Source organism: Symphalangus syndactylus, chromosome 10 (genome assembly GCF_028878055.3).
Source record: "Symphalangus syndactylus isolate Jambi chromosome 10, NHGRI_mSymSyn1-v2.1_pri, whole genome shotgun sequence".
Taxonomy (NCBI): Eukaryota; Metazoa; Chordata; class Mammalia; order Primates; family Hylobatidae; genus Symphalangus; species Symphalangus syndactylus.
In genome coordinates, this window is record NC_072432.2 from 102,080,073 (window position 1) to 102,103,745 (window position 23,673).

Below are 23,673 nucleotides of genomic sequence, written 5' to 3' on the forward strand. Positions count from 1 at the left end.
TCTTGGGTGAGGATGTAGAGCACCTGAAAATCTCACATCTTGCTGGATGTCATACATTGCTGGTGGAAGTGTGATTTATTACAACTTGTTTTGAGAAATTATTTGGCATTATCTACTAAGCCTTGATGTGTGTGTGTAATGTGTGTTAACAAATCTGCTCTTGGGTCTGTAATACAGAAAAGAATGTTTACATTCATCAAAATGTGTATACATAACAGTTTTATTTGTGATAGCCCTAAACTGCACAGAGTACTCATATTCTTCCACAGTAAAATGGGTGATAGATTGTGGTATATTCATACAATGAAATAATATTCAGCAATGCAAAAAAGGCATTACTAATACACATAACAATGCTGCTGAATCTTACCAATACAACTTTGCTTGAAAGAAATAAAAAACAAAAGATGATACCATTTATGTGAGTTTCAATATCATCTCAAACTAATTCATGGTAATATGCATCAGTATAATAATTACCCTTTGTGCCAGGGATGTTTACTGATTGGAAGGCAACATAAGGGAGCCTGTTTTAGTTCTGGAAATGTTTTATATCTTCATCTTGGTTGTGGTTACACAGGTGTATGTATTTATAAAAATTAAGGTATAACAGGATTAATGCATTTTACTGTATATAAATATACCTTAGTAGACAAAATTTTATTTTTTTTAATTTACATTTTTATACATTTCCTCTGATCCCTACCTCTGCCCAAGAAAATCTCAAACAATGCTGCCCACTGGAATGCAAACTGGAATTACATTAAATTTGCCTTGTAAGTTGGCAAGACTCTCAGACTTTATTGATACAGCACTAAGTCTTTTTTTGAAATTCAGAATACGATACTTGTTGAAGTCTTTTTTTTATATCCTGTAAGTTTTAATAATTTTCCTCATTAAAAATTCTCTTAGATTTATTCTTAGGTATTTTTCGTTGTGAACAAGCTACTAATCCATTTATATTTTCTAGTTATTGCACTATTAAGTTATTTTGTATATTTATCTTGTCAGCTACCTTGTCAAATTTTCCTATTATTAATCTCTTGAATCACTTTAATAGAGACTCCTGGGTTTTCTTATCATCTGTAGGAAAGGAGAATTGTCTTTACTAAATTTTTACTAACTTTTGCACTGACTAAAGACTTCAACCCTGGGTTGAATGGTTAGAGGGGCATCCTTGCCTTGTTCTTTAATTAGTTGAAATATCTTAAGTATTTCAACAACACATATGTTTTAGTCTTTTTATCCTTTAAGTAGATGTTATTGAACCCTAATTTTCCTAGAAAGTTTTTTTTTTTTTTTTTTTTGGATTGCCTACAGAATTTTATCTGATACATTTTTGAGATCTGATTTGATATATAATTGTTTTATTTTTCTTTTTCACTTTGTTGATAAATTCAGTTATTTGATTTCTTAATATTAAGCCATTCTTGTATTTTTGAAAAAATGTCTCTTATTATTTGCATTCTTTATATGCACTACTGGTGGATTATGCTTTCTGATAACTCAGAAAGTTTGTATCTATGTAAAAGTGAAGTTAATTTAATTTTTATCATTTTCATAATATGGTTTGAATATTATCTATACTTGCTTAATAATTATTGGACTTAATGGGATTGGTAAGGTCCAGTTTGTTTTGGATTCTATTGTAAACAAATCTTTCAAACCTAGTAAGTCACTTTTTATTGGCCTTTAAAAATGAGGGAGTCTCTACTTTTATTAGGCTACAGAGAAATAATTTCAGGTAAGTAATTTTCTTGTTCAGATAGAAACACACACAAACACACAAACTTTTTTGAAAATTTATTTGCTATAATATCAAATTTTTTTGAAGTTTTCATTTTTATATTTTTTTTCCACAGTCCGTGGTGGATGACTGGATTGAATCATATAAACAAGACAGGGACATCGCACTTCTGGATTTAATCAACTTTTTTATCCAGTGTTCAGGATGTCGAGGTACAGAATGTTGAAATAAATGATGTACATTGAGCCTGTCAGTCCAGCAGTGTGACTTTCACTTCACCTGCCACTAGTCATATATAATTTACCCTTAAAATAAAAGATTATCTGCTAATCTTTTTCTGATAGAGAATATTATTGGTAAGTTATTTAAGGATATTCCATTTTTGTTCTTGTTCAGTTTTGCTCCTATAAAGTAACACATTAATATAGTTTTTGAAATTTTAGGAGGAAATCTGAAATTCGTTCAGTAGTTTCATGAATTGATATTTAGATCATAGGCTTTTATAATTTTTACTCATATTATTTGTATGTATGCTCCATATTAGGAAGTGTGCTAGTTGCTAGCTTTCATTCTTTTATATCCCTGCCAGTATTTCGTACTCATTTTATAGTTAAGTTTAAATAATTTTCTTAAAGTAACACAAGTAGCAGAATCAGGTGTCTTAAGTTTACAATTGTAAGACAGTTTATTAAAGTGTAATTTTATTTTTATCAGTTTAGGAGATAACTGCTAGATCTTTTTCTCCTCTAGATAAATCTTAACAGGTTAATTTGTATTACATGGGGGAAATGAGTTGTTAAATCACCATTCTCTGCTTGTGAATACAGAAGAATAGTAATCTTTTATTGAGATAACTGACCAAATTGATTTCTTGAAGCCTTGTTTATTTATGTGCAAGTTATCACTTACCATATTGACGTGAGTAGTTTATCAAATATTTACAGAGCACTAACCTTGTACGAGATACTCCACCCGGGTATACAGAAGTTATCAAGGCAGTCTCTGCCCCTAAAAAGTGTTAAAGTATGTGTAATTTTTAAAGGCATCTTCATTGTGAGGAACAAAAAGGGAAATACATTAATAGTTCAGCAAAGGGCTTGGTGCAATGATAAGTATAATAAAACTGGTTACTATTTAATGACTGTTTAGTATGTGGCAAGCTGTGTGCTTTACTTACATTAGCTCTTTTAATCTTTGTTAACAGTCCCATAAGGCAGATCTGATCTTTATCTTTTAGATTGCAAACTGAGATGAAAGGGTTTAGGTAAATTTATTCCAGATCATACAGTTAGCAAGTGTGAAACTCAAGATTGAGAGTCAAGCTGTGTCACCTGGAGTGTGTGTCCCCAGCCACAAGATACTGTGGGAATAACAAGAAAGCAAGGGATGCTGATGCAGCCTAGGCTGTGTGTCTCTGTGTATATGTGTGAATGTGGGGAGGTTGTAAAAAAGTATATCCTACAAAAAGCAAACTCTGATGTGAGATTAAAGATGAGTAAAAGGAAGTTAGAAGGATGAGAAAGGCGAAAGGTAACATATTATGCAAAAAGATCTTAAGACAAGAAAGCATATTTCAGTCCGGGATGCAGAGGATTCTGTGGCTGAATCGTAGAGCATGGAGATGGGTGAGGAGATGGAGACTATTTGAAAGTAAGAGAGTTTGCTCATTTTACAGCCTTAAAGTAGGTGAGGCAAGCACTGATGATGTGCTTTATATAAATTTTCTCACATAGTCCTGTTAATCAACAGCCCTGTTGGATTGGGTTTTAATTTGAAAGCAATTAGTACTGTTTAAAATTTTTCCTTTTGAAATTTATTTTCATGATTCAAAATAAAAAAGTTTAAAAGTTGTATAATAAGAAGTCTTTGCCTTTCTGCCTTCCCATCCATCTATACACAGTTAACTGCCCTTAACTAGTTTGTTGAACTTAACTGTCTGTCCATCTATCTAATTTTCATACCTATAAGGTAGGAATGTATATTCTTTCCTTCTCCACCTCACCTGTCTTACACAAAAGATAATAGTGTATAGAGACCTTTTTCCTTCATTTTTAAAAACACAGGCTCATTGCATTCCTTTGTGTATATGTACAATAATTTATTTAACTAGACTTCTATTAAAAGACCAGTGTGTTATTTGTAGTCTTTTGCTGTTACAGAGAGTACTGTAACGAGTAATTTTATGTATACCTTATTTGGTCTTTATAAAGAATGTCTGTAGGTAAATTTAATTGTTATTATATTAGATACTGCCAAATCATCAGCTATAGGAATTGTACTCTTCTATACTCTCATCAGTGATATATTAAAATGTCTTTTTTTCTTAGCCTTTTCAACAAAGTGTATTAAGTTTTGGGATTAGTCTTCAGAATGATTTGAAGATAATATTTCACTCTGATTTTTAAAAGTGCTTTGAAGTTCACGTAATATACAAGTAAGCATTTTAAAGTGTACCAATTCAGTAGCATTTAGGGCGTTCATAAATGTGCAGCTGCCTTACTTTGGGTTGCTGTAACAACACCGTAGACTGGGTGGCTTACAAATAATAGAAATTTATTTCTCACAAGTCTGGAGGCTGGAAGTCTGAGATCAGGGTCTCAATATCATCTGGTTCTGGTGAGGGCCCTCTTCCACATTGCAGAATACTAACTTCTGGTTGTTCCCTCACATGGCAAAAAGAGGGTTGAGAGCGTTTTCTGGGGTCCCCTTTATAACGGCACTAATCTCAATCATGAGGGTCCCACTCATCACCTAATTGCATCCCAAAGGTCCCACCTTCTAATACCATCACTTTGGGGGTTAGGATTTTAATATAGGAATTTTGGGAGGACACAAACATTCAATCCATTGTAGCAGTTACCACCTCTCTCTTTTCTCAAAACTTTAAAAGTCTCCCCAGGAAAATACCCTATACCTGTTAGGTAATCACTGTTTGTTCTTTTTTCCCTCATCCCTGGCAATCATGAATCTACTTTCTGTCCCTGAGGATTTGCCAGTCCTGGTCATTTTATGTAAAAGGAACCACACAATATGTCACCTTCTGTGTGTGACTTCTTTCACTTACCATATGTTCTTGAGGTTCATTTAAGTTGTAGCATGTATCAGTAGTTCATTTCGTTTAGGGCTGAATAATAATCCATCGTATGTATATATCACTATTTGTTTATCCATTCACCTGTTGAAGGACATTTGAGTTGTTTCCACCTTTTGACTATTGTGAATATGGCAACTTTGAACATTCGTGAACAAATATTTGTTTGAGTACCGTTTTTGAGTCTTTGAGGTGTAAATTCTTAGGAGTAGAATTGCTAGGTCATATAATAATTCTGTTTAAACTTTTTGAGGAACCACCAAACTGTTTTCCACAGTGGCTGCACCATCTTATATTCACCACCAGAAATGTATGAGGATTCCTATTTTTCTACATCCTCAACAACACTTGTTATTTTATAGTTTTAAAAATTATAGCCATCCTACTGGGTATAAAGTGGTGTCTAACTGTGGTTTTAATTTGTGTGCACTTAATGCCTAATGATCTTGAACTTCTTTTCATGTGCTTGTTGGACGTGTCTGTATTTTCTTTGAAGAAATATACATTCGAGTCTTTGCTCATTTTAAAATTAGATTATATGTCTTTTTGTTGATGAGTTGTATATATTGTGGATACCAAACCTTTATCAAGTATTTAACTTCAGCTATTTTTGCCCACTCTCTAGGTTGTCTTTTTAACTTTCTTAGTGATGTTTTTTGATGCACAATAGGTTTACATTTTATTAAGTCTGAGTTCTCTTCCTTTCCTTTCCTTTCCTTTCCTTTCCTTTCCTTTCCTTTCCTTTCCTTTCTCTTTCCTTTCTTTCTCTCTCTCTCTTTCCCTCCCTCCCTCCCTCCCTCCCTCCCTTCCTTCCTTCCTTCCTTCCTTCCTTCCTTCCTTCCTTCCTCATACATGTGTCAAATTTAAGGATCCATTGCCAAATTCAAGGTCATGAAGATTTACCTCTATGTTTCCTTCTAATGGCTATTGCTCACAAATCTGGAGGCTGGATTTTATATTTAGGCTGTTAATCCATGGTTAATTTTTGTGTATGGGATGGTTTTAATTTGTATTTCTCTAATGAATGAGGGTTGAGAACCATTACTGTTTTTTCTTTGAATTCTCTGTTCCTATCCTTTGCCCATTTTTCTTTTGACTACCTTTATAGTTCCTGAAAAGACATTTGACAAAATGGGTGTTAAAACATTTTTGTTAAAGGGGCATAGAAGCATATTTTCTTAATGTGCTTTATGAAGAAAGCACACTGTCTTTTACATCAGTAGAATATAATAAAAATCCTGACATAGACCTAAGTACCTATGAGACATTAGTAAACATATGAAAAGAAAACATTTTTTACTTACTACAAAAGGAATTTACTAATTAAAACTATACTTAGTTACCATTTCTTTTTACCTATCAGATTGGCACAAGTTTAAAATCATAACATTCTGTTGTTCAGGCTGTGGTGGGGGAAAGCAGACACTGTTACATTGTTGGTTAGAATACAAATTGATATACTCTTTTGTAAAGGTATCCAGGAATATCTACCAAATCTATATTTATGTTTTATCTGTTGACTCAACCATCCTACTTCTGGGATTTTACCTTGAATATGTATACCTTCAGCAGTAAGAAAATAGGTACACAAAATTAATGCAACATTATTTGTTATTGGAAAATATTGGAAACAATCCAAATGTTCATATATAAGACAGTGATTGAACTGTAGTGTAGCCACATGTTGGAATTTTGTGCTACTGTAAAAAAGAATGAGGAAGATGTCTGTGAATGGATGTAGGATTTTCCCTGTATTTTTTTTTTTTTTTTTTTTTTTTTTTTTGAGACAGAGTCTTATTCTGTCACCCAGGCTGGAGTGCGGTGGTGCGATCTCGGCTCACTGCAGCCTCCGCCTCCCGGGTTCAAGCAGTTCTCTTGCCTCAGCCTCCCGAGTAGCTGGGATTACAGACATGCACCACCATGCCCAGCTAAATTTTTTTTGTATTTTTAGTAGAGATGGGGTTTCACCATGTTGGTCAGGCTGATCTTGAACTCTTGACCTCATGATCCACCCGCCTTGGCCTCCTAAAGTGCTGGGATTACAGGCGTGAGCCACCGCACCCAGCCTTTCTCTGGATATATTTTTAGGGCAAAATACAAAGTGCAGAATAATATCTAAAGTATGCAACTTTGTTTTTTGTTTTTTTGTTTTTGTAAGAAAGAAGGGAAAATAACAGTTCATTTCACCAAAAAGAAATACAGGAAAGAAAAACCTGACAGTAATGAATTGGTTACCTAACGAGTGAGAGAGAGAGAGAGAGAGAGAGAGAGAGAGTGTGTGTGTGTGTGTGTGTGTGTGTGTGTGTGTGTGTGTGTGTGTGTTGGAAAGTTTAGAGGGAATTGAGGTGAGGGAATGATACTGAATTTGAATATAGTTTTATAGTTTTTGAATAGTCCTGACTTTTGGAGCTATCTTAATATTTGAAATCCCCAAGAAAACAAAATCAACAAAGACGGAGGGGGAATATCCTAAAAATGAATGCAAACAGAACAAATAACCTTTACACCATAATAACAACCACACTGAAAGGTGTAAAATTACTAACCAACGTAACTTTGGAACTCAGTAAGTGGGCTATGAAACTTAGTGGGGTCAGGGAGAAGTTTGATGAAGAGCACAATATTTACCCAGTCTCAAAATGTCTCCTTTCAAGATATCTACTATTTACAGGGTAAAATAGAAACTTTGCAATGTAGAAACTTGATAGATACCACCTTAACAAATGATAAAAGCAGACATTGCAAGTTAAGGAGCTAATTGCTATTATGTGCTTTCTGAAATGCCCTTAGAAGAACTCAACATCACTTCTGTAATATTCTTGCCAGAAGTGCATAGTCTGAATCTACTCATGAAGAAATATAAGACAAGCTTGAATTGAGTTATATTCTTCAAAATAACTATCCTGTACTCTGCAAAAATGTCAGTGTCATGAAATAGTCAGAAATGCCGGGTGTGGTGACTCACACCTGTAATCCCAATACTTTGGGAGGCTGAGGTGGGCAGATCACCTGAGGTCAGGAGTTCGAGACCAGCCTGGCCAGCGTGGTGAAACCCCATCTCTACTAAGAATACAAAAATTAGCCGGGCATGGTGATAGGCGCCTGCAATCCCAGCTACTTGGGAGGCTGAGGCAGGAGAATCACTTGAACCCAGGAGACAGAGGTTGCAGTGAGCCAAGATCACACCATTGCACTCCTGCCTGGGCAACAGGAGCAAAACTCCGTCTCAAAAAAAGAAAAAAAGAAAAGAAATGACTCAAACTGTTCTAGCTTAGAGTAAAGAAACGTGACAGGTTGCTGCAGTGCATGATCTTAGAATTTCTTCGGGCGGATTACCTGAGGTCAGGAGTTCAAGACCAGCCTGGTCAACGTGGTAAACCCCGTCTCTACTAAAAATACAAATATTAGCCGGGTGTGGTGGTGGGCGTCCGTAATCCCAGCTACTTGGGAGGCTGAGGCAGGAGAATCGCTTGAGCCCAGGAGGCAGAGGTTGCAGTGAGCTGAAATTACACCATTGCACTCCAGCCTGGGCAACAGGAGCAAAACTCCGTCTGAAAAAAAAAAAAAAAAAAAAAAAAAGAAATGACTCAGAAACTGTTTAAAGTAGACTGAAGAAACGTGACAGGTGGCTGCAGTGCATGATCTTAGAATTTCTTTTGGCATAAAGGATGTTATTGAGACACATGTGAAATCTTAATTAGTTCTGTGGATTAGAACATATATAGTATCAATTGTTAATCTTATGCTTTGGAACATTGTACTATACTGTGGTTGTATAATAGGTTTTTTTGGGGAAAATACACACTGAAATATTAAAGAGTAAAGGAATATCATGTCTGTAGCTAAACACTTATTCAGAACAAATGCATGTGTATATGAAGAGTGAAAGAAGGATAAAACGGATGTAAAATGTTTACATCTGAAGAATTTGAGTGGAAGGTATTCAGAAATTCTTTGTACTTTGCTGTCTTTTCTGTAAATCTAAAATTATGTCAAAGTACAAAAATGAAAAAAATAATGTTTTAACCCCAAAGCCAGTGTCATGCTTAAGGGAAACCAGTAGTCATTGTCACTGTCAAACAAGACAAGGATACCCAGCCTCACAACTCTTATTTAACATTATATTGGATATATAAGCCAACACATTTGGACAATAAAAAGAAGTAATTATGATCACTGTTTTTTGTTTTGTTTTTTTTTGAGACGGAGTCTTGCTCTTTCGCCCAGGCCGGAGTACAGTGGCGCAATCTCGGCTCACTGGAAGCTCCGCCTCCCGGATTCACGCCATTCTCCTGCCTCAGCCTCTCTGAGTAGCTAGGACTACAGGCGCCCGCCACCACGCTCAGCTAATTTTTTGTATTTTTTAGTAGAGACGGGGTTTCACCATGGCCTCGATCTCCTGACCTTGTGATCCGCCCGCCTCGGCCTCCCAAAGTGCTGGGATTACAAGCGTGAGCCACTGCACCCGGTCGATCACTGTTTTTAAAATGATGTTATTCAAAATAATATTGCATGTTTAGAAAACTCAGGAGAATCAGTTTGCAAAACTATTATAAGCAATAAAATAATTCCATAATATATTGAGATACAGAATTTATAGAGAAAAATTACTATCCTACAGCCAGTTAGAAGATTTAAAGACCCCCTTTTCAAGACAAAAGTGAGGGGAAAAATTCTTTCAGATTTACATTTCACTGTGATGGAGTAAACCAGGATAAATTTCCAGTGCATCAAGAGTTTAAGGGCAAAAACAAACAACAAATACAAAGAAAAATAATACAAGCACTCAGTGAAAACTAAGAATTCCTTTATAACCACGGAGTGGGGAAGACCTTTTTATTAACTGACTTGCAATTAACTGACTCAAAAATCTGTAAGTTAGCAAAGATTCATAAATGACATAAGAAAACAAAAAATTTGTAAGATGGAGACACATTATAGGGAAAGTCAAACGACAAGGGACAAGTGGGGGAAATTTTTTTGTATTACAAAGGCTGCTATCTCTAATATATGTTGAGATAAGATTTGCATTTTATAAGGACTCCTTGTCTTGCACATTAATATCCAAAATCTAGATTGGCATTTTACTGTGTGAGCCCATTTTCCCCTAAAGCTGCATAAGAACCAAGGACGAAAAGAGTGTTTTAAAAATTGACTTAAAGTGGGAAGACAACAAGGAAAGGGAGAAAAAAAAAATCGCAATTCGCCACCTGTCCCCACCCAAGTTCCCGGCTAGAAGTGATATCACCAACAATGACAAAACAAAGTGGAACATCTTTTCATGAGTGAATAGTATGAACAGCTCCTCCTTCATTGGCTCCAGTATCCCTGTTATCATTATTTTGTTATCTTGGCTCTTGAGCCAAGCCCTAGGGTGCAGTATTGGTTTTCTAATTTAGCTATCAAGTTGCATTAGCACCCATAGTTGTTTTTCTAACTCTGCTGAAACGTCTGTAGTCTCTTCATTTGAACCAGCTGGAGTGAATCCTGTTTACCATTGGAAACCTCAGAATAGGCTAACTCAATATGTAGTAGTAATAGATATATTCAGTATCAATGAAGTGGGAAAAATGCAAAGGTAAAGTTGATTTAAACACTGTTGACTTAGAGTTGCATTCTAAAGCTATATAAATTCATAAGTGTTTATTGGAATAAGTTATGAGAGAACTAAGAACACAGAATTACAGCATGTATTCAGGGAATTATGCATAGCAAAATGAAGATATGTTCTCCATATATTCAAAGTATTACCATTGCTAAATATACCTTGTTGATACACGTACATATTTACTTTGGTATGTACTTAAACATAACTAATTTCAGAAATACATGGTTTTTGATAAGTAGTTTTCATTGACAGATGTGCTTGTTTTTAATAAGGATTGTTGATCAAACTTGAAAGTTGGTGGTTAAAAGCAACCTTCTTTCTTAGTTGAATATAACAAGGGATGTTTCTATTTTGCTCTGTTTGTGCCTAACAGAGAAGTTCCAGATGCCTCAGGGCTTTCTAGGAGTGCAGAATTGCCAGAGAATTAATCATCTAGGAGCACTTAATCTAAGAGTTTCCTGAACTTAACCCAGTTCGCTGGCTAATTAGTGTCTCAGTGATTTTTTCATGGCATCTATAAGCCAAAAGAAATACCTAACAGTTCCTTTCAGGAAGTTGTTATGTCCAAACTATTTATTTAGGTCCTCACAACTTAGTAGCCGTTTAGAAAATGACATACATAATTGAAAAAAATTGTATTCATTTCTCAAATAACTGCAGTTACTTACTAATGTGTGTACAGATGTGTTGGGCATTGTATAGCTTCTCACATTTTGAATTATCTTCATTTCCTGTCTTATATTGGTTTTTTGATAGCCCTTGTTGAAACTCAGCCTCTCAAAGATAGGGCATTATCAACGGGAATAAAGGACCAGATGTTGAGATTGCAAGTTGCCTCATGCTAATAGTTCCTGTGGTACTTGACAAATATCAAATATTGTATTGTTTTCCTTTGAATATTTAAAATATCCACATTGCCCATATCATTTTGTGTGAGTCCCTCGGGACATCTCAGTGCACAGTTTGGGCACCATGGCTTTAACAAGTGACTGACTGGGAGTTAGTGTATAAATACCCCAATTCCTTTGCCTATCAGTGGGATCATTTTGAAGTGCATGGCCTACTCTGACTGCAGTTTCTCAAGGAGCTTAATTAGGCTCCAGTTACCTACAATTGTAATTGGCTAGATAACATACTTTTTATTGTCTGCTTTTTTTTATTGTTATTTTTCTTTTTCTTGTTTCATATCTCTACTGCATTACTGGTATTTTATGGGTTGTCCTTCTAAATAAATTACTTGCACTGGCATCCTTGTTTTAGTATCAGCATCTGGGGGATAGAAACTAACCAGTGCTTATATGACTTTATTGTATATTAATCAGTATTCTCTTTAGCAATCTATTTTAATGAATTCTTATCTCCTCACCTGTACAGTGTGTATGTATATATATAGATAGATAGGTAGTTCAGTGTTATCTTTCTTAAATCCTTTTAAATTGTGACATCTTATGTATACAGAAGACTGAATATAAAGTGCCTTTGGCCTCTACCTGTTAGATACCAGTAGCACATTTCTTTCTCCCTCTCCTGCAGTTTGTAACAAGCAAAAATGTCTGCAAAAGTTTCCCAATGTTCAATTTTGGGAAGCAAAATTACCCCATTTTGAGAACTACTGTAAAGTATGCCTTATATGAATATACCAGTTTATTTATACTTCCCATTCTTGAAGGAAAATTTTGGGTAATGTAGACAGTGTTACTAAAAGCCATCTTTTGCACATATTAATTTGGTATTCATGCACAAGATGCTCTAGTTTGTGTACTGAGGGGTGGAATTGCTGGGTTATAAGATATGCAACTTTTCTGGATGATGCTACATTTCTCTGAAGTAGTTGTAACTTTTCATACTTTAGTCAAGTGATGTCACAGAATTCTGATGGCTTCACATATTTTGCTCATAGATAGTATTGCCAGTATTTTTAGTTTTATGTTGTTGAGTAGGATTACAAATATCACATTGTGGTTTTAATTTATATTTCTTTGATTACTATTGAGATGGACTACTTTTTCACATAACAGTTAACCATGAGAATTTTCTCTTGCATGAACTGCGTAAAGTCTTCTACAAATTACTGTATTGGGATGTTACCTTTTGTCCTTTATTGTTTTGTAAGATTTTTATTTTATTTTATTTCATTTGAGACACGAGTTTTACTCTGTTTCCCAGGCTGGAGTGCAGCGGCGCAATCTCGGCTCACTGCAACCTCCACCTCCCAGGTTGAAGCGATTCTCCTGTTTCAGCCACCCGAGTAGCTGGGATTACAGGCATGTGCCACCACGCCTGGCTAATTTTTGTATTTTTAGTAGAGATGGGGTTTCTCCATGTTGGCCAGACGGGTCTCAAACTCCTGACCTCAGGTGACCTGCCCACCTTGGGCTCCCAAAGTGCTGGGATTACAGGCGTGAGCCACCACACCTGGCCAGGATTTTTTAAAAAGTGTTAATACTAATCTCCTTTGTTATATATATATTGCAGCTTTCTTCTTCCATCTTGCAGCCTGCTTTTTCTCTTTTATTTTGATACATTATCCCTTGAAGGAAGGGACTTTTGTCTGTCTTTGTTCTCTTTGTATCTCTAGCACCTGTAATTATTTATTGAAAGAATGAACATGAGTTTTAAATTTTTAAGTGTAACCAAATTTATTTGTTATTTATTTTATGGGCTTTTTGTGTCATATTTAAGAAATTATTGATCAGGCCCTGTGGCTTATGCCTGCAGTAATAGCACTTTGGGAGGCCAAGGCAGGCGGATCACTTGAGGTCAGGTGTTCAAGACTGGCTTGGCCAACATGGTGAAACACTGTTTCTACTAAAAATAAAAAAATTGGGCACAGTGGTGGGCACCTGTAATCCCAGCTACTCAGGAGGCTGAGGCAGGAGAATCGCTTGAACCTGGGAGGCGGAGGGTACGGTGAGCCGAGCTCACACCACTGCACCCCAGCCTGGGAAACAGAGTGTGACTTCATCTCAAAAAAATAAATAAATAAAAATTAAAATTAAAAAATTGTTTACACTGTGGTCATGAAGGTACCCTCCTGTTTACTTATAAAAGCCTTCTAGTTTATGTGAAGTTTAGTTAGTCATGTATAAGTTAGTCCTTCAAATTTAGGTTTTTATGTCATCTAGATTTCAGTTTTTTAAGTGTGAAAAGTCCTTCAGTTTTTCTCGATTGTACAATGACCCCATTAGCATATATCAAGTATCCTTTTACAGGAGAGAGTTTTTCTGGGTTCTCTATTCTGCTAATTGGTCTCTTAGATGGAAATCTAACTTTCTTTTCTTTTCTTTTCTTTTTTTAAAATGATGTCTCACTCTGTAACCCAGGCTGGAGTGCAGTGGTGCGATCTTGGCTCACTGCAGCCTCAACCTCCCTGGGCTTAGGTGATCCTCCCACGTTAGCTTCCCAAGTGTCTGGGACTACAGGCATGGACCACCACTACACCTGGCTAATTGTTTGGTATTTTTGCAGAGTCAGGGTTTCAACATGGTGCCCAGGCTGGTCTCGAACCCCTGGATTCAAGAGTTCTGCCCGCGTCAGCCTCCCAAAGTGCTGGGATTACAGGCATCAGCCATCGCTCCTGGCCAAAAAATTTCTTGACTAGAAACTTACTGGCTTTTGTATTTTTGTATATATTTTAGAAACTAGTTTGTGGGCCAAGCACAGTGGCTCATGCCTGTAATCCCAGCACTTTGGGAGGTTGAGGTGGGTGAATCTCTTGAGCCCAGGGGTTGGTGTCCAGCCTGGGCAACATGGTAAAACCCTGCCTCTACAAAAAATGCAGAAATTAGTGGGGCGTGGTGGTGTGTGCCTGTAGTCTCAGTTACTTGGGAGGCTGAGGCGAGAGGATCGCTTGAGCCCAGGAGGTGAAGGTTGCAGTGAACTATGTTCACACCATTGTACCCCTGCCTGAGTGACAGAGTGAGACCCTGTCTCAAAAAAACAAACAAACAAAAACGAATGTCAAGTTCTATCAGCAAACTCGTTGGAGTTTTAAATGGAATTATGTTGAATCTGTATGGATATTAGCATTTCTCGATCTTGACACTATTGAGTTTTTGGACTGGAAAGTCTTTGTCATGGGAAGCATTCTTGCATCGTAGGACATTTTGCAGCATCCCTGGCCTCTATCCACAAAATGTCAGTAGAACCCCATTCCTACTTGAACAACTACTGCTGTATATCAGTGGGGATGAATTTACATTTTGATAAAATAGAATCTTTCAGTTTGTCATCATTGTGTTTATTTCTGCATATATTCATCCCCTCCGCCAAGTATTTTAGAGGATTTTTTGAAGGGGATGTATGTGTGAAAAGGTCTTATACATCCGTTATTAAATTTATTTCTGGACTTTCAGCATTTAAAAATTTCATTATAAGTAATGATTTTTTAAAAATAGAGTTTATTTTTTTAGAGCAGTTTTAGGTTTTCAGAAAAGCATGTCTACCACTGATATTTTAATGTAAAATTTAATATGCATTCCTAGAATGAATTCAACTTGGTCATGGTATATTTTTTAAATTATTGCTAGGTTTGGTTTGCTAGTATCTTGCTTAGGGTTTTTATATCTGTATTTATCAGTGAGATTGCTTGTCCTTTTCCCCTTTCATTCTTTCCATTTCAAGTTTTGTTATGAAAACTTTGCTAATTTCACAAAATGAATTGCAAACAATACCTTCTTTTTCTGTTTTTTTTTTTTTTTTTGGAATTATTTCTTTCCAGAATGTTTGGTAGAATTCAAGGCATCTGGACCCTGAAGTGTTTTGTTGGATGATTTCAAGCTACTGATTCTTTTTTTTAACCATTAAATTGTATACTTGATTGATTGATTGATTGATTGATTGATTGAGACAGAGTCTAGCTCTGTCGCTCAGGCTGGAGTACAGTGCCGCAAATGCGGCTCACTGCAACCCCTGCCTCCCGGGATCAAGCAGATTCTACTACCTCAACCTCCTTTGTAGCTAGAATTACAGGCGTGAGCCACCATGCCCGGCTGTTTTTGTATTTTTAGTAGAGATGGGGTTTCACCATATTGGCCAGGCTGGTCTCAAACTCCTGACCTCCAGTGATCTGCTTGCCTTAGCCTCCCAAAGTGCTGGGATTACAGGCTTGAGCCACTGCGCCCAGTCGTGATTCACTTTTTAAAAACTCATTTAGCACTATTGAGGTATTTTATTATTATCATTATTATTTAGAGACTCGCTGTGTTTCCCAGGCTGGTCTTGAACTCTGGACTTCAAGAGATTCTCCTGCCTCAGCCTCCCAGGTAGCTAGGACTACAGGCATGCAAGACCATGCCCAGCTTCTGGTGTTTTTATTATTTTGATAAACCAGATTTTTCTAGGAAACTCTCTATTTTATCTAAATTTTAAAATTTATTTTATAAAGTTGTTTATAATATTCCATATATATTATTTATATATTTATAATATTCTATATATATATATATATATAGTGTGTGGTGTGTGTGCCTGAGTGCGTGTGCGCATATATGTGTATATATATATAGTTGTGTGTTACAGATGTCCCTTTTCATTAGTTTAATTTTAAATGTTTTCTAATTCCTAATTATAGCTTTTTCTTGACACATGGATTATTTAGAAGCATATTTCTTCTTCATTTTTTTTTTTTTAATGGTTTTTGTTTTGTTTTATTTTTTGGGTTATTTTTTGAGATGGGGTCTCACCCAGGCTGGAATGGAGTCATGTGATCACGGAATACTGCAGCCTGAACTGGGCAGAAATGATCCTCCCACCTCAGCTTCCCAAGTAGCTGGGACCACAAGTGTGTGCCACCACACTAGCTAATTTTTCTTTTTTCTTTTTTAGAGATGGAGTCACTATGTTGCCCTGGCTGCTTTTGAACTCCTGGACTCAAGCAGTCCTGCCATCCTAACCTCACAATATGCTGGGATTACAGGCATAAGCCACTGTGCCTGTTCAGAAGCATATTTTTAAATTTTCAAGCGTGAGAATTTTCTGGTTAACTTTTTGTGTTTTCTTCTTTAGCTTCCTTGAATTTGAGGCAAAAGGAAATGGTCTGTAAGTTGCAGTCCCCTTTTGTGTAGACTTGTCTCAAGGTTGTATGGACAGTTTTTGCTAATGTTTCATGTGCCCTTAAAATTCATGCGTATTATGCATTTTTTAGGTGTACTATGTCCATTGTTAGCTCAGTAAATTTGTTAAAATATTTTATATCCTTCTAATTTATTGTGATTGTTCTGATGATTACTGAGAGGGGTGTATGTTAAAATCCCACATCATGGTTATAGATTTATGTATTGTTCCTTGATTTCTTAACTGCCTTTCCCCTTCCTTACCCTCTCTCCTGTGTCTGTCTCTCCCTCCACTCCCTGATATGTTATTAGATGTATACAGACATCCAGCTTTTTTATAACTCAATATTTTATATTTAATGTTCCTCTTTATCTCTGGCAATACTTTTTTTTTCTAAAAGTGTTTCATTTGAATATTAATGAAACCTACCACTTTTCATGTTTTTCTGGTGTTCTATTTTTTCCTTTTATTGTTCCTGTATCTTTTAGATGCCTCTTGTTACAACTTACAGCTGGATCGTATTTTTTTTAATTCAGTCTGTCTTTTAATTGCACCATTTAGTCCCTTTTGCATTTAATACAATCACTGTAATTAGTTTTATATTGAACCAGTGGTTTTTTGCCCCTCCTGTTCTATATTTTCTTTTTCTCTTCTTTCTGGTCTTTAAATTACCTGAATACCAAAGAATTTGTCTTTCTTTTCTCTACTTCTTTGAACTTTTTGTTTTGAGACGGAGTCTCGCTCTCTTGCCAGGCTGGAGTGCAGTGGCGCGATCTTGGCTCACTGCAGTCTCTGCCTCCTGGGTTCAAGCGATTCCCCTGCCTCAGCCTCCTAAGTAACTGGGACTACAGGCGTGCACCACCACACCCGGCTAATTTTTTGTATTTTAGTAGAGACAGGGTTTCACCATGTTGGCCAGGATGGTCTTGATCTCTTGACCTTGTGACCCACCCACCTTGGCCTCCCAAAGTGCTGGGATTACAGACATGAGCCACCATGCCTGGCCCAAAATTTAATTTTTGCTCTTTATTTCTGGTTTTCTGAGTTTCATTATGTTTTGCTCTAGGCATAGAACATATTTTGACAGGGGCAGGGGTATCGTTTTTCATTTGTTCTAAAATTTCTTAATTATTATCTCTTTAAATTTTCTTTCCATTTTATTTCTCTTCTCCTTCAGGAACTTTATGTAAATTCTGTGTATCTTTCCATATTTTTGAATTTCTGTGCAGCTTTCTGAATAATATCCCCCCCATCTTAAAGTTCTTTTACTCTTTTAATCTATGCCAATCCCTTAAGCCTTATTTCAGTTAGTGTATTGTTCATTTCTGTAAATTATAACTACTTGGTCCATGGAATTGTTCCCCTGTGGATATTCAAACTTGCATTTTTATTTTTTAACATGGTAAGTTTATTTCTTTTCTAATCTATATCTGATAATTCTAGTATTTTAAGTCTTTGTGAGCCCGTTTCTGTGGTCTTGTTTTTGCTTGTTTTTTGCATGTTGCCTTTCTTCTTGGTGTATTTTGTTGCTTTTTGTTCCAAGTTCCTTATTTCCTCTCAAATTTATTTGAATCCTAGGATTAAGTTACATTTCTCTAAGAGAGGATTTAGCATTTGCTTTACAGGTGTCCAGGGGCACTACCAATCTAGGACCATTTGTAATTGAATAGAGAGTTTGAGATTTTCTTTCAGTTATTTGTTAGAACACCAGTTTTTGATTATAACTTCTTAGATACATTTATCTCCCTCTTTGCAGTACCAGAAAAACTTTATTTTCCCCAGAGTATGAGGTGATAAATTGACCCCTGGTTTAGCCTTAACCTGAAGATGTAATCCTTTGAGGCCCCACTTTATAGAGTTATTTCTTCTAGACCCTCTACCTCAGATCGCCCAACTGAAACAAACAGACTTAGCAAGGGTCATCATAGAAAAAGTGATTTCAGCATTGCCTCTCTATATTGAATTTCTGTTTTATTTATTGTCCTCCTAATATCTTCCTGCTTCATATGGCTTCAGATGCTTTCAAAATGCTGTTTATATTTTATTTAGCATTTCAGGGAAAGGATTTGTATAAATAATATTGTTTACAATATCATTATCATAAACTGAACTTGTATATATAAATGTAAAGTGATTTCTCCCTCGGATGATATGTATATGTGTGTGTAAATGTAACTTGTAATGCTGAAATTTTTCAAAAAAATTTTTTGTGGAAATGAATAATTTTGAAACTTTGATGCTTTTGGCATAATTTGCATATTTACTTTGTATATTGTTGTAATGTAATTTCTGCTGTCATAGGTTTTGATTTTATTGGGCCTACTTGAAGGTTTCAATTGCTTATTGTCATGGTTTTGAAAAAGCTTTCAAATGTAGACTGACATGTGCAGGTACTGTTTTAGGTAGAGTGTACAAAAAACCCACAAGTAATCCTGATGGGTTTATACTTAAAGAAAACATGTTGGGTATGCAGAGAACAGGATAAAAATTATAAAATAAGAGATTGGAATATGAAGTATTTTGCCTTAATATTTTTCAATTTCAGCCTCTCTCTCTCTCAGTGTCTCTCTCTCATGTCTTTCAAATAGGCCAGGCACAGTGGCTCACATCTATAATCCCAACACTTTGGGAGGCCAAGGCAGGAGGATCAGTTGAGCCCAGGAGTTTAAGACCAACCTGGACAACATAGTAAGACCCTGTCTCTACAAAAATAGAAAAATTAGCCAGGTGTGCGCCTGTAGTCCCAGCTACTTGGGAGGCTGGGTGGGAGGAGGCCAAGAGGTTGAGGCTGCAGTGAGCCATGATTTTGCCACTGCACTTCAGCCTGGGCAACAGAGCAAGATCCTGTCTCAAAAAAAAAAATACTGAGAATAGACACATGAACTATTCAGAAATTCAAAAGAGGCAGAGCGGGCTGGCTCATGCCTGTAATTCGAGCACTGTGGGAGCCCGAGGTGGGGGCATCGCTTCAGTTGAGGAGTTCTAGACTATCCTGGGCAACACAGAGAAACCCTAACTCTCTCCCCTCTTCCCCCTGCCAAAAAAAAAAAAAAAAAAATTAGCCAGATGTGGTGATGCCTGCCTATAGTTCTAGCTTGCAGAGGTGGGAGGTGGGAGAGGTTGAGGTGGGAGGATTGCTTGATTCTGGGAGGTCAAGGCTGCAGTGAGCCAGGATTGTGCCACTGCACTCCAGCCTGGGCAACAGAGCATGCTCTCTCTCTCTCTCTCAAAAAAAAAAAAAAAAAAGGAGTTAACAAAAATTTATGTAGATACCTAAATCATCTTAAAGAAAATGAAACCTAACTTCTTACCCATTAAGTGTGGGCTGTACATAGTGACTTGTAAGGAGTACAGTGTGGAAAGAGGTGGAGAAGTGTAATTTACAAAGGATAAAACTGACAAACACTATTGCATCTAGATGTTCATGATTAATAATCAGTAGTATTTAGTCGTATTGATAGTGACTTGATTTTATATGATGAAGATGGCAATTTCTCTCTTTACCTTCCTTCCAAAAATCCATAAACCCTGTCTAACCGTGAGAAAAGCATCAGACAAATTGAAAGACATTATATAAAATACCTGACCACTGCTTCTTAAAACCTTTGTGGTCATCAAAAACAAGTAAAGTGTGAAAATTAGAAATGGAAGTAGAGACTTAACAGATGATGTCCCAGAAATAATAAACATCATAAGAGACTACAAGGAACGACTCTACACCAATAAATTGGATAATCTAGAATAAATGACTAAATTTCTAGAAACATACAACCTATCAAGACTGAGTTATGGAGAAAAAGAAAAGCTGGGCCAGGCGTGATGGCTCATGCCTGTAATCCCAGCAATTTGTGAGGCTGAGGCGGGCGGATCACAAGGTCAGGAGATCAAGACCATCCTGGCTAACACGGTGAAACCCCATCTCTACTAAAAATACAAAAAATTAGCCGGGCATGGTGGTTGGCGCTTGTAATCCCAGCTACTTGGGAGGCTGAGGCAGGAGAATGGCGTGAATCCAGGAGGCAGAGCTTGCAGTAAGCCAAGATCGTGCCACTGTACTCCAGCCTGGGCGACAGAGTGAGACTCTGTCTCAAAAAAAAAAAAAAAAAAAAAACTGAACAGACCTGTAACCAGTGGGCAGATTGGGAGAATAAAGAAAAGTCCCAGGATCATTTGGCTTCATGGTGACTTTGCCAAACATTTAAAGAATTAATGCCAGTTCTCAGTGTTTTCCAAAGAATTGATGAGGATGGAACACTTGTAAACCCATTTTATGTGGGCAGCATTACTCTTATACCAAAGCCAGGCAAAGACGTCACAATAAAAGATACCACAAAAAGAAAAAGGCCAGTATAGATCCCTGATGAGTATATATGCAAAAAGTACTAAAGAAAAGTCTAGCAACCGAATTTAACTGCATATTAAATCATTCACCAAATGAAAGTCAATTAATATGGTATACCACATTAACAGAATGAAGGATAAAAATCACTTGGTCATCTCAGTAGATACCAGACAAAGAGTTTTATAAAATCCAGCACGCTTTTCATATTAAAAGAAGAAACTCAGCAAACTAGGAATAGAGGAAAATAGAACACAATAATGGCCGTATATACAAAGCTTATTGCTAACATAGTCTGTGGTGAAAATCTAAAAGCTTTTTCTGTAAGATCAGGAACAAGGTGAGGATGCCCACTTACCACTTCTATTCTGTGTGTTACCAGAAATTCTGCCCAGAGCTATTAGGCAAGCAAAAAAAAAAAAAAAAAGGAAGAAGTGAAATTGTTTCTGTTAACAGATGACTTAATCTTATATATAGAAAACCTGGCTGGGCATGGTGGCTCATGCCTGTAATCTCAGCACTTTGGGAGGCCGAGGCGGGCAGATCACCTGAGGTCAGGAGTTCAAGACCAGCCTGGCCAACATGGTGAAACCCCATCTCTACAAAAAAATCAGCCAGAATGGTGGCGGGTGCCTGTAATCCCAGCTACTCAGGAGGCTGAGGCAGGAGAATCGCTTGAACCTGGGAGACGGAGGTTGCAGTGAGCCGAGATCATACCATTGCACTCCAGCTTGGGTGACAAGTGTGAAACTCTGTCTCAAGGGAAAAAAAAAAAAAGGAAAACTGTAATTATTCTACAAAAATGTTACAATTCATGAATCAATTCAGCAAACTAACAGGATGCAACATCAACATATAAATTTAGTTGCATTTCTATACATTAACAATGAACTTTCTGAAAGAAAATCAGGAAAACATTCCAATTTACAATAGCATAAGAAAGAATAAAATACTTGGGAATAAACTTAACTAAAGAGGTGTTATTAGTCCATTCCTACTGCTGTAAAGAAGTATCTGCGACCGAGTAATTTATAAAGTAAAGAGGTTTAATGTTTACGATTTTGCAGGTTGTAGAGGAAGCATGGCTAGGAAGGCCTCAGGAAACGTACAATCATGGCAGAATTAGAAGGGAAAGCAGGCACGTCTTCACATGGCCAGAGCAGGAGGAAGAGAGGGAGGAGAGGTACTATACACTTTGAAACAACCAGATCTCATGATAATTCACCTACTATCATGAAAACAACACCAAAAGGGAAATCCATCCCCATGATCCAACCACCTCCTACCAGGCTCCACCTCCAACATTGGGGATTACAATTTGACATGAGGTTTGAGTGGGGACACAGACCCAAACCATATTAGGAGGTAAAAGACTCATTGAAAACAACAAAACATTGATGAAAGAAATTAAAAGAGACACAAACAAATGAAAAGACATCTTGCGTCCATGGATTGGAAGACTTAATATTGTTAAAATGTCCATACTGCCTAAAGGGGTCTTACCGATTCAGTGAAATTTCTGTCAAAATTCCAATGGGATTTTTTGCAGAAATAGAAAAATTCTAAAATTCATATGGAATCACAGAGAACCCTTAATACCCAAAACAGACTGAAGAAAGGAGCACAAAGCTGGAATCACTACACTTCCAAACTTCAAAATATGATACAAAAGTACAGTAGTTAAAACATCAGCTGGGTTCAGTGGCTCACACCCATAATCCCAGCACTTGGGGAGGCTGAGGCAGGCAAATCATTTGAGCCCATGAGTTTGAGACCAGCCTGGGCAACGTGGCGAAACCCTGTCTCTACTAAAAATACAAAAAATTAGCCCGGGCATGGTGGGGCTTGCTTGTAGTCCCAGCTACTTGGGAGGTGAGGTGGGAGGACCACCTGAGCTGGGGAGGTCAAGGCTGTAGTGAGCCATGATCATACCACTGCACTCCAGCCTGGTTGACAGAGTGAGACCCTGTCTCAAAAAAAACAAAAAACAAAACAGTTTGGCACTAGTATGAAGATAGACATAGCAACTAATGTAACAGAATAGAGAGCCCAGACATAATTCACGTATGTATGGACAACTTACCTTTGACAAGGGGGTCAAGAATATACAGTAGGGAAAAGATCGTCTTCAACAAATGGTGTTGGGGAAAACTGGATATCCACATGCAAAAGAATGAAATTGGTTTGGACCCTTACCTTACAGTTTAACGCAAAAATCAACTCAAAATGGATTAAATAATTAAACGTAAGACCCGAAACTTACAGACTCTTAGAAGAAAACATAGGGAAAAGAGCTTCATGACATTGGTTTTGGAAATGAATTCATGGGAATAACACCAAAGAGTGTCTGTGGATGGGTGAATGGATAAATAAAATGTAGTATATACATACAATAGAATATTATTGAGCCTTAAAAAGGAAGAAAATTCTGCAATATGTGACAACCATGGATGAATCTGGAGGGCATTATGCTAAATGAAATAAGCCAGCCACAGAAAGACACAGAAATCAATCAAATAACTGCTTGATTACACTTACATGAGGTATGTTAACTCATGGAAGGAGAGAGCAGAAGGGTGATTGCCAGGGGGAGGGGGAAGCAGGAAGTGGGAAATTGCTAATAATGTGTATCAAGTTTCAATAATGCAAAATGAATTCCTTCTAGAGATAAACAGTCTGAGAAAGTGTCACAGTGTAGAGGAGTCTAAGAAGACATGACAGCTGCCACCTTTGGTGGTATTCTGGAACAAAAATGATACTAGGTAAAAACTAAGGAAGTCTGAATAAAGTATGGGCTTTAGTTATTAATGTTATCAATATTGGCTCATTAGTTG

General features: G+C 36.8%; 1 protein-coding gene across 5 annotated transcripts in view; it reads left to right on the forward strand.

Moving 5' to 3' along the window:
- STAG1 (STAG1 cohesin complex component) overlaps nt 1-23,673 on the forward strand; it is a 424,583-nt gene that overhangs the window by 185,243 nt on the left and 215,667 nt on the right. For 4 of the 5 annotated variants that reach the window (XM_055295322.2, XM_063611315.1, XM_055295321.2 and 1 more), the window contains one exon: nt 1,863-1,959. The exons of the other annotated variant lie outside the window; for it this stretch is intronic. In XM_055295322.2, coding sequence (XP_055151297.1) covers nt 1,863-1,959 — 97 coding nt within the window. The remainder of the gene's footprint in view (nt 1-1,862; nt 1,960-23,673) is intronic. 5 annotated transcript variants of the gene reach the window in all.